The 18,524-nt window shown below is 29.6% G+C and overlaps 1 protein-coding gene across 1 annotated transcript; it reads right to left on the reverse strand.

Annotated features, from left to right (window-relative positions):
• Window positions 1-2,337: 2,337 nt before the first annotated feature.
• On the reverse strand, window positions 2,338-18,125 carry LOC111710217 (neuropeptide Y receptor type 5). Its single transcript, XM_023484279.1, has 15 exons — window positions 18,043-18,125; window positions 17,015-17,070; window positions 13,410-13,501; window positions 11,061-11,170; window positions 8,322-8,371; window positions 7,787-7,839; window positions 7,524-7,644; window positions 5,906-5,961; window positions 5,611-5,682; window positions 5,431-5,499; window positions 5,302-5,359; window positions 4,912-4,991; window positions 4,417-4,512; window positions 3,438-3,504; window positions 2,338-3,323 (listed from the first exon to the last, which is right to left on the reverse strand). The coding sequence occupies exons 1-15, from the start codon at window positions 18,080-18,082 to the stop codon at window positions 3,228-3,230; spliced, it is 1,116 nt and encodes a 371-aa protein (XP_023340047.1). The 5' UTR covers window positions 18,083-18,125; the 3' UTR covers window positions 2,338-3,227.
• Window positions 18,126-18,524: the final 399 nt, after the last annotated feature.

Below are 18,524 nucleotides of genomic sequence, written 5' to 3' on the forward strand. Positions count from 1 at the left end.
CTGTACACGACCAATCAGGAGACATCTGTATTCAGGGATATTTAAGGATCCTTTGAATAGGAAATGCTAAATCTTTAAAAATAGAAAATATTCATAAACGTTATTTTTTATATTTAAAACTGGAGTATCTCTTTACAAGTTGTAAAACTTAACCCCTGATTGCAACGAATGGCCGTGAGATGTCAGTCAAAAACATAACTTGGAACCGTAGAATTGCGTGCCGGGACACTATAGGCCTGCAGCTGCTCAGCCTATCCAGGTAGAGTGTATTAGCAGTCTGTGTAGTCTGTGTTTCTAACTCTAAAAATTTGCACAATGTTTGTGAATTATGTTTATTTCACATTTTATTAACAACATTAAGACATTTGTATTTTATCAAATATATCTAAATATTTTCATTTCAGAATTGTTGATTAATGGTGATCTTCTGATTTTGTTTTATTTAAAGGGACTGTTAACGTACACATATATTACACTAAAAGGGGACCATTTATTTGGCGTACAGTCCCGTTTTGTCTCATATAGTCTGTATTTGAACTGTACTGCTTGCCCTGGCTAGTAGAAATTCTAGCCGATACATGAAATTAACTGGAATGTACCGTGCTTAGCACTCCAAAACAAGGAATAAAATGGACAGAATTGATTTATTTCCAAAACATAAACAGCGAAAATATCGTTCTTAATATTTTAAAGATAATCGGGCAATTAATTGAACAATACAATTTTAGATAAATTTACACTTTAAATTAGGTCTACACAGTCCCTTTCTTATTGACCAATTAATATAATATGAAGCTGGATAATTATTTCAATTGTTTAATTTTACGTTTTTATATTTTTACTTTTTGACAACAGGTAACAGTATCAACAGTAAATCACAAGTTTACAATTTTAATTTTTACCCTTTAAGAGTGAAAACCTTTTTAATTTTTAAACCCTTTAAAGTAAAGAAAATTTTACGATTATTTGAAATTTCGTTAATTTTCAATTTAAAAAATTGACATGAGCAATTACTTTTGTGTTGGAGACCAATAGTTCTGATCGCTTGAAATTTACTTTGAATTTACTCAAAGTCTGCAATTGCTTGGTTCTATCATTGGTTTACCGAACAGTTCCCTGGCTTTCAATTGACTGTTCACGTGATATCGAATAAAGATTAAATTAATCTGTAGATTAACAAAAGATCTAAATCAAGCATTGTTCCTGATATCAACATTTTAAAAGGTTTCACCTCTGAAGAGCTGTTGACAACAACAATTTACAAGGTCATAATTAGCAACAACATAATTCAGAACTACATCAATATCATACGTGTTAAGCAAAGCATTGACTGAAGAAAAAAACTAAGAAAAAAGTCTGAAGTCTGAAAATGAGATCAAGTCTGAGACGTTTTCATAAAAAGTAATTTTCTTCTATGCATGTTTTTAATATCAATCCCCTTTTTTCATGGTTGTAAACATCCTTTGTTTAAATGCATTTTTCACAAAAAGAAGAATTTTTTTTCGGGAATATTTTTTTTTGTATGCGAAATCATATTGGAACCAGAAAATAAGTCCTAGAAAATAAAGTCTTTTAATGGTTTGACTCCAGAAACTTTTTAGTTCAAGGACTTTTTTCCACAGGACTATTTTAGGGCAAAAATTTAGGACTTTATTTCCGAAAACTTGCTTTAAAAAACTTTTTTGGCGGTTACCAAAATTGTATGCCATTGTGTATACCAGAAATGGAACCGTTTTAAAACCAATCTTTTGATATTGAAGTCGCTCTAAAAGCTTAAATCGGATTCTTTTCAGGGAAAAGAATTGAGTCTTTGCCACAAACTCTGATTTTTGGAACCCTATTTCTTAACAACCCAATGTTGTAGACCTTAGATATTTCAAACTATGACTTCTGCTATATCAAACAATCAAAGTTTGAAATATCAAAGGTTTACATAATTTGGTTGTAGATGATATATATGTATTAGAAAATTGGGATTTGTTGCAAAGATTCAATTCCTTTAAGTTTAATGTTAGTATTAATAAAATGTAATGAATTCTACGACAGCTATTACAGTATTACAAGGTTTACATACACCAGCTTTGACTCCATTTTAATTTTAAGTTACTTATTTCGTTTTTTTATCACGAATTGAGACTTTCATTTGAAGAGTAGAATATTTCTAAACATTTAGTTTTTCCTTTTAATGAGCTAGGTTATCTGTTTATACATTAACAAAAAAGAAGATATAATTGATAATTTTAATGAATATCTGACATTTTTTTTAAAGATTGATTTTAATGTTGTTAAACATCATTTCTGTAATTTTTTACAAAATTGAACAAATGAATGAACTCCATAGACAGAAAGTACTGAAGCTTGAGTATTGTTTTCAAATGTTAAATGATACTTTTATTTTGTTATCACATATAGACTATATAGTTTTTTATCACTATGGTGTTTTATCAAACACTGGATTTGGTTTGAGAAAACTGGTTCAAATATTTTTAGATTTAGTTTGATCTAAATAAATAACACCATCTTTCGAGTATTGATTAATAACAGTGGTTTAATATTAAAACTTTGACGAATATTTGTAATTATTTACTGGTTATTAATCAAAATAAATAATGTATAAACTCTATTTTAAATCATTCACAGTGGTTTAGACACGATTCAAATAAATTGGTTCATGGTTGGTTTTAACATGGTTTAAAGTGCCATGTAATCACAGTGGTTTTAACATGATATAAAGTAATGGATTTACTTCACAGTGATTTTATCATGGTTTAAAGTGCCATGTAATCACAGTGGTTTAATTTCGATTCATATTGTTTTATTCACGGTGGTTAAACATGATTTAAAGCATTTGATTCACAGTAGTTTTAACATGATTTTAAGTGTTGGATTCACAGTGGTTTAAATATGGTTTAATTTTATTCACAGTGGTCTAAACATGGAATAAAGTTTGTTATTCACAGAGGTTTAAACATGGTAAAAGTTTTTTTTGATTTACAGTGGTCGAAACATGGTTTAAATTGTTTAATTCACAGCTGTTTGATTAAAGTTCAAAGTGTTTAATTCACAATGTTTTGAATAAGGTTCAAAGTGTTTGATTCGCAGTGGTTTAAATTTGGTTTAAAGTGTTTCATTCACAGTGGTTTAAACATCATTCGAAGTATTTGCAGGTTTAAAGTTTTGATTCACAGTGGTTTGAATTAAATTCAAAGTATGTTATTTACAGTGATTTAAACATGGTTTAAATTGTTTTGCTCAGCATTAATTGCTCTGATCCTCATTGAAGGTGTTATCCTCCCTTCTATCACGAGATTTAACTCTAAACTCTAAAAAGAAAAAAGATAGTCCTTCAAAAAGATTATTCTCAGTCTAACTTGTAAAAAAAAAACTTTTTAAATAAAAAGTTAGTGGCGTGATAATCCTTTAATTCTTAAATCTACCTGAGAATGTTCTTCCCGTGCACAGAATACTGATTTTAAACGGTTCAGCCGGTCCTCGATCTCCTCCCTATTATTATCAGTATTAGGGTTATCATTCATAATGCATTTTAAAAATATAATGAAACTAGACACTTAAAGAAAAGGCATCTAAAAAAGAATAGTGTTATCTTTTGAAATTTTTCAAATAAAAAATCAAAAAAAAAGACATCATTGAAAATAATTTTGAAATGTAATTTTGAAAATGTAAAAACGTCTTTTAAATTGTATTTTAAAGTTATAACAAAAAAAAACAGCAAGGAACTGGCAAAAAGATACATCTCCTTTAATATATACATAGTCAATATTTGCTTGCAAAATTTAAAAATGTTTGCGCCCTTGTGTAAACATGTTTCATGCGTATTATACTTTTTTGATTTTAGGTTAAGAGGTCTTTTTGTTGTTTGCCAAATAGGGTTTTCCAACTAAACTCCTTCTTTCGTATACATCCAATTTGCATGCTTAGTAATAAGTTAAGCTCATCTATATATAAATTTGGCTTGTCTGTCTGTTTGGGTGTTTGTTCGTTTGTTTGTTTATTTGTATCCAATAAACGTCAAAACGGCTGAAACGATCGGGCCCAATTTTTTTGTGGAACCTCACGGAGCCCCAGGGAAGGTTTATGAATGATCAAAATTTCAAATATTTGTCTCCATCAAAATTCGATCTTCATTAAATTTTTGAAAATTTTGAAAATCCACAACATTTTTTGTGAAAATCCGCGAATTATTTTTGTTTTGTTTTACGATGTACGCATAGAGAACATGTTCACAATTAATTTAGAAGATGGGCGCGAAGCGCCCTATAAGCCTAATTAATTAAAATAAAATATCTTTTATTAACATGGTCTAGTTGTCGCTTAGTGTTAATTTAATAGAACAGTGGGACAAGTTGCCGGATTTTCCCTTGATCAATGGTAGACAACATTTATTATCTACTTTACCTAATGCTAGCGTTGAGCCAACCATACAGGATTGGGTTGATACACACTGAGAATGAAGCAAGAATATGGAAACAGAAAAACAGGAAGAAGTAGTATCTAAAAACAGAAAACTTATTTGTACGAAACAGAAGTCAGCACACAAACGTTAAACAATTTCAATTTTTAATAGAAATTCAGTCTAATAACAATAGCAAGAATCACCCACTAATCATATTAAATCTAGCCAAAACTTGTCGTTTTTAAACACTATCTAGATCAAATTAAAGATTGCTTTTATGTCAGCTGGCTAGCTAACAAAACTTGTAAGGTGTTTTTTTGATATTTTATACTTTTTACTTTTTTATGTTATTTTTGTTTTGTATGAATGAGATTTAAAATTTTTATGATTTTCAATAACTCATATCTGCGAATTTACTATTTTACATCATAAGTATGTAAAAGTTACTGGGTCTATTTTCCCGCCAATTTTATAAAACATAGTTGGTGCCATTTTACCTCCAACAGCTGAGTCTGACTCCGACATCTTCCAGAAGGTTGATGAGGTTTAGGGGTAACCAACAGATTACAAATAAAACCTAAAATACAAGTATTTAGATTGAATTAAGACAACAAATATAAGCTCGAGGCTATTCCCTTCCAAAAGCATTAATCTGATGAATTAGATAAACCCCTTTAATTCAAAAGTTTTTACTGTCGAACTCGAGTTAAGGTTTGATTTTTACTAAAAATTACTTTAAATATTTTGTAAAATAAATAAGTTTATTTGAAGAACCAAATTGTATTTAGTGAAAACTTGTTGAAATCTTTAAAATGAATGGAGAAGGATATTTGAAGGAGGTTTATAAGAAAACAAACAGAAAATCTAATTCAAACAAATAATCTAACCAAGATGGCGATGAGAATATGAGTTCGTCTCTTGTTCCTTTGTCTCTCTTGTTGAATTCTAAAAAAAAATATTTTCTTTTTAAATGTATACAAGAATACTTTTGATTATTTGTGAGAAAAAAAACTTACTTATGAGATGTTTTTGACATATTCTGTTTGAGAGTTGAAGAATGTTTCTGGAGCAGGACTAAAATTTTCCTAAAAATATTCATTATGCATATGACGTCAAAATAATTTCGTAAATAACGTAAATCAAAACAAAAGGAAAATCTGGTTAAAATCAAGAAGAAATCCTCTAAATAGTGTTACCTGTACGCCACAGCACTTATCACCACTGGTAGAACTAGCTGGACAAGGATGGTGGCCACTCCAAACACATATCTAAATTTTGAACATTGTACATTCGTTGTACAGTGTGCATTGTACTGCAAATAATGGATCATATTAATGGAATTTTCCTCCCACGCGGCAGTTTTGTGTTGAGGAGAATTCTATGAAATCTGATATTTTAAAAATCTCAAAAATCATCTAAAAAATAAAAAATTCAGATTTTCTTTGAAATAGTTACAATTTTGATAATTAAAAAAAATTGATGACTTTTTACCTAAATTTTCCGGACCAGTTTTCCATGCACACCCTAGAATCTTTCATTTCTCTCAGCTTAAATATAAAAAAGGATTTTAATCAAAGAAGTCCCTGAAAACATTGTGTTCAATTGGTACAAATGTTTCGACATTAATTGGCTAAACACATATAGACATTAGGATAACCCAGTAGAAGATTTATATAGTAAATTTATTGAATTAGCTAAGGCAAACTTTATAACAGTCAAAATTTTAAATTTTTTATCTATTTATTTGATAGCACATGGTGTTAAAAAAATCATAAAACTTTCTTTAAATGATTTGCAAAAAACAACTTTTCTCTTTTATCTTGCATTGGCAATGAAGAAAAATAAATAAAAATAATTGTTATTGGATTCCTTTTTATTGGAAAATAAATGTTTCCAAGAATATATATATATATATATAATAAATAGTTTCTTATATGTTAGCTATTATTTTAGGCTTGTAAATTAAGAACTTCAATTTTAGATTTTCAAAATTTTGATCAAGGTATTTTTTACATATTTTTTCAAAATGTTAAATTTAACAATTTTTTGATGAATTTTTATATTATTGGGTACAGATCATAAATAAATATTTTATTATACTTCTTCTTGTTATCTTATTTTCCTTTTCTTCTTTTGTTGTCTGTTCCTTCAAGCAATTTTGGAAAAAAATATTTTTTTTAAACTTAAAGAAGTGCAGGCTTTCTTTTTTAGCTCAGATCTGTGTTAGCATTATTGTGTTTTTTCTATGCAGGACATGTGCACACATTCTAAGTATTTATTCCAAATTATTTCAAAAGCTGAAAAGGAGATCTCCAATGGTGTCTCCAATCGCTAACGGAAAAATATTGATAGTGTTAAGCTTTTTTCAGAGTTCCTTTCCATTTATTATATTTCCTTTCTTATTCTTGTTTCCTTTTAACTTCTCTCCAGTTTTAGTTATATGTTCCACACATACGATATCTTTTGCACTTGTATAACAGATCTGACAGTTTCGTCTGGTGATCAAACAAAAAAGTGATTTGGAACCCACAGCCTCTGCTTAGGACATGTTGGATTTGGAGTATTTTTAGGAGGTAGGATGATGAAGATGGGGGGAGTAAGTGTAACAGGTATGAGATATACCTCACTGTTAATGTGTATTCCCATATGGACAGATTTTAAAGAAGATCAACCAGCTAAGCATGCTGCCCTGAGTAATCCAGTTTGATTGTGAGGAAGGTAAAAAACCAGTTTGTAGTTTTTGATTTCAAATCTATTGAAGGCTCTGTTCCCCCTTAAACCGTTATCAGCGTGTACTTCATCCCTGATTTTTTTAGTTTATGTATTCCTACTTTTATCTTTGATCCTATATCTTGTCTAAGATTAGTCACACTTTCCACACTAACAAGGACCATTAAGATGATATTAATAAGTAGTATTACCTTTAAATTACAGGAGTAAGGACTAATGAGGGCCATTGAGGTTAAATTAATGAGTAGTATTTTCTACATATTTTAGAGTAGGAACTAACAAGGACCATTGAGATGGTATAAATGAGCAGTATTACCTCTATATGACATGAGTAAGGACTAACAAGGGCCGTTGAGATGATATTAATAAGAAGTATTACCTCCATATTACAGGAGTAGGGACTAACAAGGGCCATTGAGATGATATCAATGAGTAGTACAACACACCAGGCATTCATGGGGTTCTTTTGTGCAGGACTACTTTTGTTCATCGCAAAGTATCTAAAAATGTGATTGAATTAACAGGCAAAAATCTTGATTATTATTAAAGACCTATTTTGTGACCCCACCCCCTTGATTTTTTGCGACCTCTAATATTGAATTGGAATCCCCACTTGTTAATTTAGCGGCAAAAATAGTTTACCTATCCACAGCTATTGCCGCCAGACTCAGTGATGATATGTACACACTTCCTCCCTAAATAAAGGAATTGATTCTTTACCACAAATACAAGGTTTAGGCCAACAGGTTGCAAAGACATAAGGATTAGAAAATTTAATCAGTTCCTTTCAAAATGAGTCCAAAAGTTTCATAACATCCTGATCCACCTCATAAAAATATTAATAAAAACAATTTTTAGAAATGGTTGAGAAAAGGAGATGAAAAAATAAGGTGAAAGAGTTGCGAGGAACCAATATTGAAAAAACAATGTTTTCACCCTTTCTGAGACCATGCTAACACAAATATTGGCATATTTCTGCTTTTCCAAATAAATCCTCTTATAATTTTTGCACATCACAAATGTTAGACAGAAAAATAAATCTATAAGCTATAATTATTATTTTTAGCAAAATTTAAAATTGTTTTCAGAAGCTGCTGTTTCGTGAGGGAAAATGAGATTTAAGAAAATGTTGATATTAAGATTATTACTTTTTTTACATAAATGTTGTTATAGTTACCTGGAAGGCAGGTAGGAGAACACAGGCAATCTTTCCAAAATACCAATCTCCTGAATAAAAAAATTATCATTAAATTCCATGTTTGGAAGAACATTTCGAGCATTAATTGTTAGACATTATGAACAGAATGTTGAATTCAGTTAACACTTAAATTCAGAAAAACTACAAGTGAGCATTTGCTTCAAATTTTAATTTCTTTTAAAACATATCTTTGCAACCCTATTATGAAATTTAACATTTTATTTGAACCACAATATATGAAGGTGTATACTAGCTATCAATATGAATAAGGATTTAAAAGAAAGAGTTTGATTAAATAGTAAGATCGGTTGTTCATTTTTTTAATTGATGGATTTATTGTGCTTTTTCTATACTTTATGTACGCCATTGCAGTTATATCGAACTTTGCCCAGAAGTATAAAAAGAAAACAATTAAGATAAAAAAACAATTATCCGATAAAAGATAAATAATGTTGTGTAGAGCATAGACAAAAGAAAGAAAATTATATACTTTATAATTAGTTACTTAAATATCTTATTTATTCTCTTCCAATACAGTGGTTCCGAAAAAAATCCATTACTTTGCCTAATTTTCTTAATTACAACTACCAATTTAACAACTCTTCTTCTTATTCTAACACTCAGTACAAACTGGGACCGGAAAGGTTGACCCGGCTCAGAAATTCAAATGTACTACGGCAGGATGTGTGTGTTTTTACGCTGTAGTATGCAAAGCCTGGCTAAAGGGGTGTTTAGATCCCTTGCAACAAAAAGTTTATATAATTCGTTTTTATGTTTTCACTTTTATATCTTTTTTTCTATCTACTATTGAATTTGCTCTGAAATCAGGCAATAGAAATAGCAGGCTTAAAGGCACTGTAAAGGAAAAATGAAAGGGGGTATAGGCTGAAAGCTAATCACTTTAGCTCTCGATCGCGACCCATGAAAGTTATATCTGATGTTCCTATCTCGAGAAACTGATTTACAACTTTGTCAAATTCAAAACACGGAGCCGAGAAAGAAAGACCATTATATGAGCTGAAAGATTAAAAACGCCCTGTTTGACCCACGTACTCTCTTGGTCAGAGCGAGTGCTAAAGAACTTTGTTGTTTTTATGCGATCAGATTGAATATAAACTTCTCCATCAGATTCGAATATTTATTTATTTATTTATTTATTCATTTATTTGATCTTCAATAACGTAGCTCAATTCATTAAATTCGGTTCCTGATTCATTGCCAACAAACACGTTTGGTTTTCACTAATGGAAATTAAAATTTGAACCGGCAGTAGGTAGTTGAGCAACGCGCCCAAATTTATTTCTAACTGATTGATAAAACAAGCTTTAGAAACAGGTTTATATTTTACTAATAGAATTTGTTTCTTTTCAACAAATGTAGAATTGACATAAAGAAATTCAATGTTACAAAAATTTAATAATTTGATATGTTTGAGAACATTTAAAGTCAATTTTCCTTTGAGGTCATATGATGTGGCCGTCATATGAGGTACTCAGGGGGGATAATAGTTCTCTACCTGTCTACTTAGTTAGCTGTACTGTACACTTACAACTGTTTACTAATATTGATATACTATATGTAAGGCCAGAATCAACTAATAAACAAATATTCAGTACGCTCTCGGTATAGTTTATGGCCTATTAAAGTAGTAAAGGATTAGCGTACATCACTCTATACACCTGTTTTGGTAACTAGCCAAAGCAAAGACATAGCAAAATGGAGGTTTAGAGGTACTTTTCCAAAGGAAAATCTCAAATGACAATTTTCCAATTTGCTACACCCCAGAATTTTTATGCGATCAGATTGAATATAAACTTCTCCATCAGATTCGAATATTTATTTATTTGTTTATTCATTTATTTGATCTCCAGTCCATAAACAGAATTAATGTCTAAAATATAATTTAAAAGAATATTTAGTTGAGATTTTTTTCATAGAAATGATTAGTATGTTATATTGAATTCCTGGGACCGAATTAATTTAATTTGAACTGCATAGCTGTTGACTTAAATTGGAACAGGTAGTATATGTCATTCAATAACGTAGCTTTATTCATTAAATTCGGTTTCTGATTAATTAATAAAAAAAGCTTTAGAAACAGGTTTATCAAGAATTTTTTCTTTCCAACAAAATAGAATGGACATAAAGAAATTTAATGTTACAAAAATGTAATTTGATATGACTGAGAACATTCAAAGTCAATTTTTCTTTGGGGTCATATGAAGTGGCTGTCATATGAGGTACTCAGAGGGGATAATAGTTCTCTACCTGTCTACTTAGTTAGCTGTACTGTACACTTGCAACTGTTTACTAATATTGATATACTATATATAAGGCCAGAATCAACTAATAAACAAATATTCGGTACGCTCTCGGTATAGTTTATGGCCTATTAAAGTAGTAAAGGATTAGCGTACATCACTCTGTACACCTGTTTTGGTAACCTAGCCAAAGCAAAGACATAGCAAAATGGAGGTTTATAGGTACTTTTCCAAAGGAAAATCTCAAATGACAATTTTCCAATTTGCTACACCCCAGATGTACAACTAAGGTTTGAATAGGCCTTATGCAATAGGGAGGGGGGATCACTGCGGCTAGAACAGAAATTGGGAAGATGTCACTTGGGAAATTGCACATTTGGGTAGTTGCCACTTGGGAAAATGCCCTTGGGAAGTTGTCGCTTTGTAAAATTACCTTGGGAGAGTATCTAACATCTACCTGTAAAAGCTGTGAGCGGTGTGAGTGGTATAGCGGTCAGACTGATCACTATATCTGATACGGCCATATTGCAGATGAACACGTTTGTGCTGTTCCACATTTCTTGTTTACTGAACAAAATTTAAATAAATAAAAATAAAAATTTAAATAAAAACATGAACATTGAACACGCAAGCACTGTTCTAAAAGAACGTACTTAATCTACGTTCAACCATTGATGCAATTATTGATGTACCATACAGAGCGTCTCATATCATATTAGATTAGCTCCAAACTGTAACGCCAAAATGCGCATATAATATTCGAAAAACCTAGTATTTTCTGCCAAAAAACATTTCAATAATTAAATAATTAACTCTTTTTAAATTTTCTAAACTGTCCCTAAATTCATAATTTAAAGAGATTACAAATGATCTAATATGATGTGGGAGTGAGACACCCTGTATTTGATTTCAAACTGTGATTTTTGCTTGAAATACATTTAAATCGTAAATCAAAGGTTTAAAACATCACTTTGCAAAACTATGGATTAAAAAAGTAAAATTAGCACCGCCATAATTGTTTGTTTTTACATAAAACATAAATAAACAATGAGAAAAAGAATAAATGTGTAAACATTACAGGAAATAAGCAATATCTGTTATCATCCAATCTACACTAACAATTTTTATATTTCTGTTTTCGTTCACAACACAATAATATATCTGTAATAAATATTCCCGAGTACTATATCAGAGAGACCTGATACCTTTTCTATATTCCTTTTAATAACTATTATAATCATTTTATGCATTATCTTGTAACCAAATAAGAGATAAACATTATCGTTCATAAACCTTGTAAGTATATTTATGTACTAGTTGGGTGCCCACTACGCCGGGCACCCTATTTGACTAGTAACCTTATGTTTTTATAAATAGTTAGTATATAATGTAAAAATTAGCGTTGAAGCGTTGAATAGACCTGGCTTAAACCCTAAGAAGAGAAGACAGAAAGAAATGCAGCGCGTTTTCTGTAATTAAGATTGATTCGGAAGAACTACATATCTGTATCCTAATAAATCAACATTATGTAACTCTCCAATTATGTGACATATCTGTATCCTAATAAATCAACATTATGTAACTCTCCAATTTTTAGAAGGAACTATTGCATTGGTTTTGCGTTTTAAAATTAATATTGAAAAAAAATATTTCTTTACGTAAAAACTTGTATATTTTATGCATACACAACTTTATTTTTAGAACACAAATATATATTCATAAATATATATATATTACAGGGTGAGTCAAAAAAAGTATGATTAGCGGTGGCTGGTGCAAAATTGAGCCTTTCGTTGTGCAACAATCCTGTATTTTAATTTTCTTAATACTTTTTTGGCATTTTTCGGAATTTTTTTTGTACTCCAATGGCCCAAAAAAATCCGCGGAAATATTTTTCTTCTGAAAATCAGAAGTTTAGAAATGCAAAAATGTGTATATATATTATTTCTATCAAGTTCTAAAATGTTATAAAGATTGAATTACAGAAACATAAAATTCACTAAATTTTAATAAATAAATTCACAATTTTCAGTTCTAGTCTAATTCTTAAGGAAAAGTTATTTAAATTCTTCAGTTCCTTTCTTCTTAGTATATTCTAAAATTAAAAATATATATTGTTCAGTTGAAAACCAAGGAGCCATTGAAAAACAAAGCGAAATATCAGTGAAACTGTTTGTGCATTTTATGCAAACTCAATTATAATTTAAACATGTAGGAAAAAATCATATTTTCTTATAACTAAAAGCAAGTCTTCTACAATATATATATATATACAAGTGAGTTAACACGGAGTTGCCCAGGTTTAAAATATAATTCATAGTTACTCCCCCTGTTTATCCCCGCGGGGTATTAAAAAATGATTTTAGCGTAAATGACTGGTGGTGCCCGTAGAGGTGGTGCCCGTGGAGGTGGTGCCCGTGGAATTTCAAAAGAAATTAAGCCGTGAAGCGAAAGTGTTCCCTCCTCAGCAAATTTTGTCTTTATCTTTTAGATATATATTTACCTAAGTATGATGATGATGATAAAAGATATATATTTACCTAAGTATGATGATGATGATGATATATATTTACCTAAGTATGATGATGATGATGATATATATTTACCTAAGTATGATGATGATGATAAAAGATATATATTTACCTAAGTATGATGATGATGATATATATTTACCTAAGTATGATGATGATGATAAAAGATATATATTTACCTAAGTATGATGATGATGATATATATTTACCTAAGTATGATGATGATGATGATATATATTTACCTAAGAATGATGATGATGATGATATATATTTACCTAAGTATGATGATGATGATAAAAGTGTTGGAAAAGATTCCAACGAATCCAATGATAGAATAGATGATCACGAAAATCAACTGGACTGAGCTCTAGATCAAATAGAACAATTATTTCAAATAAAATAATGAGACATAACTATAAAATTGGTCTTAGTGATATAAAAAAAATGAAATAAGATTGTTTTTTTATGAAAGAAGATTGTTTTTAATGATATAAGCGAAAATTTATTTGAAAACTTGTTTTTCACAAAAATATTAAAAACAAAAAAATACAAATTGGCATTGTTTGAAATAGAAAGGATATACAAGGTTCTTGAAAAATGGAATGGACGTTTTAGAAAACTTCAAATAAATGATTGTATGGTATAAAAAACCTATTAAAAAATGATGACTCCCCTGGAAGTAGGGGTCAATTGTTTTGTTGGAATGACTAAAAATTGGATAATTATAAGGATAAATCATTTACAACTTTTTTTGGCCACATTTTTTTTTATTTTTTTAAGCTTTATAATCTTTCTAGTATGCCAAGGCTATAATGCAAGGAAAGTTAATTGCAGTTGCGTATACTCTGCGTTCATATTGAAACTAGTTCTCTCTGAGCGCAATTTGTAAACAAGGATAGATGCATCAGTGTTCGTTTAGTATCCGAGGAGGATAAAAGCATCTAATTTTGATAATTTTGATAATTTACATAATAGTTTCCTATGACCAGAATATTTCATTGATTTTTTAATTGTTTGATGGATCCCATGTTAGGCTGTGACAGCCCTTTTGTATTTACATTACCTCCCGGGTACTGAACTGCAGTACAAAAGATGCGTACACCTCTGAAATAACTTTCCTTGCATTATAACCTTGAAGTATGCCAAACAAATAATTCCTCACGGAAATTAGACCATTTACTGACCAATCATAAAAATTACACATTTTCCTCAAGGAAACAATGAAAAATAATATTGACTGATGCTCAAATTTTACAAACTTTATCCTAATATAAAATCTGCAAGGCCTAAAATGCTTATTAAATATTGTGAGGCAATTTTTACAGATGACAAAAAAAATATTTAAAACCATAATTGCTGTTTAAAATCGTCATTCCACATTTTAAACACGAATATATTCAGAATTAATGTCGTCTTGGTTTTTAATTTGTAACTGTAAATTAAAAAGATGTGCCCTAAATATATATATTGAGATATATCTTTTTTAACATTTCTTATTAAAATAGTAAAATTGTAAAAACAGATGATTTTGATTCAACTTTCTGTGTATTTGATGTTGTTATAAAGCAAATTATGGAACCAGAAGCTTAAAAACCAGCTAATTTTCTGTTTAAGTTTTGATTTGTAAAAAATCTTTTTCTTTCAATTTTAAAAGTAACCAAAGAGAAGTTCCTATTTGACGGCTCCTTTTTGAATTTTTATCTGTGTTTATCTTTGGTCTTTAAAATTAAAATTGAAATCAATTCATTGTATTAATATATACGACGACTAACCTTGAAATTTATTTATTGTATTAATATATACGACGGCTAACCTTGAAATCAATTTATTGTATTAATATACACGACGGCTAACCTTGAAATCAATTTATTGTATTAATATATACGACGGCTAACCTTGAAATCAATTCATTGTATTAATATAAGCGACGACTAACCTTGAAGTCAATGCATTGTATTAATATATACGACGGCTAACCTTGAAATCAATTCATTGAATTAATAATTACGACGACTAACCTTGAAATAAATTCATTGTATTAATATATATACGACGGCTAACCTTAAATTTAATTTATTGAATTAATATATTCGACGGCTAACCTTGAAATCAATTCATTGTATTAATATGAACGACGACTAACCTTGAAATCAATTTATTGTATTAATATATATACGACGGCTAACCTTGAAATCAATTTATTGTATTAATATACACGACGGCTAACCTTGAAATCAATTCATTGTATTAACATATACGACGGCTAACCTTGAATTAATTTATTGTATTAATATATACGACGGCTAACCTTGAAATCAATTCATTGTATTAATATAAGCGACGACTAACCTTGAAGTCAATGCATTGTATCAATATATACGACGGCAAACCTTGAAATCAATTCATTGAAATAATATATACGACGACTAACCTTGAAATAAATTCATTGTATTAATATATACGACGGCTAACCTTGAAATAAATTCATTGTATTAATATATACGACGGCTAACTTTGAAATCAATTCATTGAATTAATAATTACGACGACTAATCTTGAAATAAATTCATTGTATTAATATATATACGACGGCTAACCTTGAAATCAATTTATTGTATTTATATATATATGACGGCTAACCTTCAAATCAATTTATTGTATTAATATACACGACGGCTAACCTTGAATTCAATTCATTGTATTGATATACACGACGGCTAACCTTGAAATCAATTTATTGTATTAATATATAAACGACGGCTAACCTTGAAATCAATTTATTGTATTAATATACACAACGGCTAAGCTTGAAATCAATTTATTGTATTAATATACACGACGGCTAACCTTGAAATCAATTTATTGTATTAATATACACGACGGCTAACCTTGAAATCAATTTATTGTATTAATATATACGACAGCTAACCTTGAAATCAATTTATTGTATTAATATATACGACGACTAACCTTGAAATCAATTTATTGTATTAATATACACAACGGCTAAGCTTGAAATCAATTTATTGTATTAATATACACGACGGCTAACCTTAAAATTAATTTATTGAATTAATATATTCGACGGCTAACCTTGAAATCATTTCATTGTATTAATATACACGACGGCTAACCTTGAAATCAATTTATTGTATTAATATATATACGACGGCTAACCTTGAAATCAATTTATCGTATTAATATACACGACGGCTAACCTTGAAATCCATTCATTGTATTAATATACACGACGGCTAACCTTGAAATCAATTCATTGTATTAATATACACGACGGCTAACCTTGAAATCAATTTATTGTATTAATATATAAACGACGGCTAACCTTGAAATCAATTTATTGTATTAATATACACGACGGCTAACCTTGAAATCAATTTATTGTATTAATATACATACGACGGCTAACCTTTAAATCAATTTATTGTATTAATATATACGACGGCTATCCTTGAAATCAATTCATTGTATTAATATATATGACGACTAACCTTGAAATCAATTTATTGTATTAATATATACGACGGCTATCCTTGAAATCAATTCATTGTATTAATATATATACGACGGCTAACCTTGAAATCAATTTATTGTATTAATATACACGACGGCTAACCTTGAAATCAATTCACTGTATTAATATACACGACGGCTAACCTTGAAATCAATTCATTGTATTAATATACACTACGGCTAACCTTGAAATCAATTCATTGTATTAATATACACGACGGCTAACCTTGAAATCAATTTATTGTATTAATATACACAACGGCTAACCTTGAAATCAATTTATTGTATTAATATATACAACGGCTAACCTTGAAATCAATTCATTGAATTAATATATACGAGGACTAACCTTGAAAATTAGTTCTTGTTCTCCAGAGCAATATTCTTCATCTGTTCCGTTCATTTCTTCAAACAGACAATTATCATTAATTATTTCTATTTTTAGGAAATTAATTTTCAATAATTGCTTTTTTCATGAATCGTTCATTTGTGCAAGTTTTCTTTAAAGGGAGTGTTCGCGAAAAATGAAAATATAAACTATATACAAATGTGGCGAAATATTATCGATAACTATAGGTTGTAATATCTGAATGATTTGTTTGAAATTAAATTGATTTTTTAAAGCTGAAGTAGTATGTTGCAATTTTCTCAATTTGTATTGACACTATGTTCTTAGAGGTATTAGACGTTTTCAACAATTTTCTCCTTATAGACGCAACAGATAAAAGTAAGATTAGTAGCGATCAAAAGCGCAATTTTATCGCATTAAGCCTATACCACCTTTCATTTTTCGCGAATGCTCCCTTTAAGAGTTTACAAAAGTATTGTTTTGGGCTGCACAATGACATTCGACTGAAAGGGACTATATAGACATTATTCTTAATTGGCTTGTCCAAATTTAACCTTTTCTCTGAGTAATATGCATGATGAATTTAATGTTTTAAAGAATTAATATTTTACGTGACATTACGTCTTAAATTGAGTCTTTGCTACAAACTCTTTTTTTCTAATCCCTTTATCTTTGCAACCCAATGTCGTACTCGTAGACCTTAGATATATTTCAAACTATGAATTCTGTTAGATCAAATAACCTATGTTTGAAATATCTTAGGTTTATATCATCAAGTTGCAAAGGTATAATTGGATTTAGAAAATTTGAGTTCAATTCTTTTTAATCAATTCTGAAAAATGTATTCTCCCCTCCAGGGGCGTATTCAAATATTGGTCCAGGGGGGGGCTTCATTTTTTTTCTTTCCAGGGGGGCTCAGCATCCATTGGGGCATGAAAACCCCCTGAAATCAATAGATTTCATACTGGTTCAGGGGGGCTTAGCCCCAATAGCCGCCCCCCGGATACGCCGCTGTCCCCTTCACATACCGTAGTAATATTCGTATTCAATGGTAGAGTTATTCGCCATTTTGTTCCGAATTTTAAGTTCTCCCTATTAGAAATAATTCTCTGAAATAATTTGTTCTTCGAAATAAGTAAATTCAACAACATAACTGATAATATCTGGACATAGAGTATTAAATATTGGGACACAGAATAATACAGATTAGGATTTGGGACACAGAATATTAAATATTGCATGTGCAGAACTTTTTCTAAAAGTCTAAATATAAAAATCAATATTTGGTGAAAGGAAAAGCTCATCAAATTTATCTTTTGATTAATGATTGAAATGTTTTAGCATCAAATAATATCAAACATTTATATTTCAGCTTTTTTAATCTTATATATTTTTAACATTTTATAAAAAAATTTTGAAATTCCACAAAATTTATTCAAAGAATCTGCGAATCTTATTTGCTTTGTTTTACAATATAAACAAAGATAAATGTTTCAAAGCCTAGTATTCA

The sequence above is a fragment of the Eurytemora carolleeae genome, unplaced genomic scaffold (assembly GCF_000591075.1).
Source record: "Eurytemora carolleeae unplaced genomic scaffold, Eaff_2.0 scaffold93, whole genome shotgun sequence".
In the NCBI taxonomy this organism is placed as follows: domain Eukaryota; kingdom Metazoa; phylum Arthropoda; class Copepoda; order Calanoida; family Temoridae; genus Eurytemora; species Eurytemora carolleeae.

Bases quoted from the DNA above. Each gene is read 5' to 3' on its own strand.
- LOC111710217 (XM_023484279.1), bottom strand. From the start codon at position 18,082: ATGGCGAATAACTCTACCATTGAATACGAATATTACTACG. The intron at 5,500-5,610 runs GTAACACTATTT...GAATATTTTTAG, and splicing joins ATAAGTGCTGTGGCGTACAG to GAAAATTTTAGTCCTGCTCC. The intron at 3,324-3,437 runs GTAGATTTAAGA...TTTTCTTTTTAG, and splicing joins CACGGGAAGAACATTCTCAG to AGTTTAGAGTTAAATCTCGT.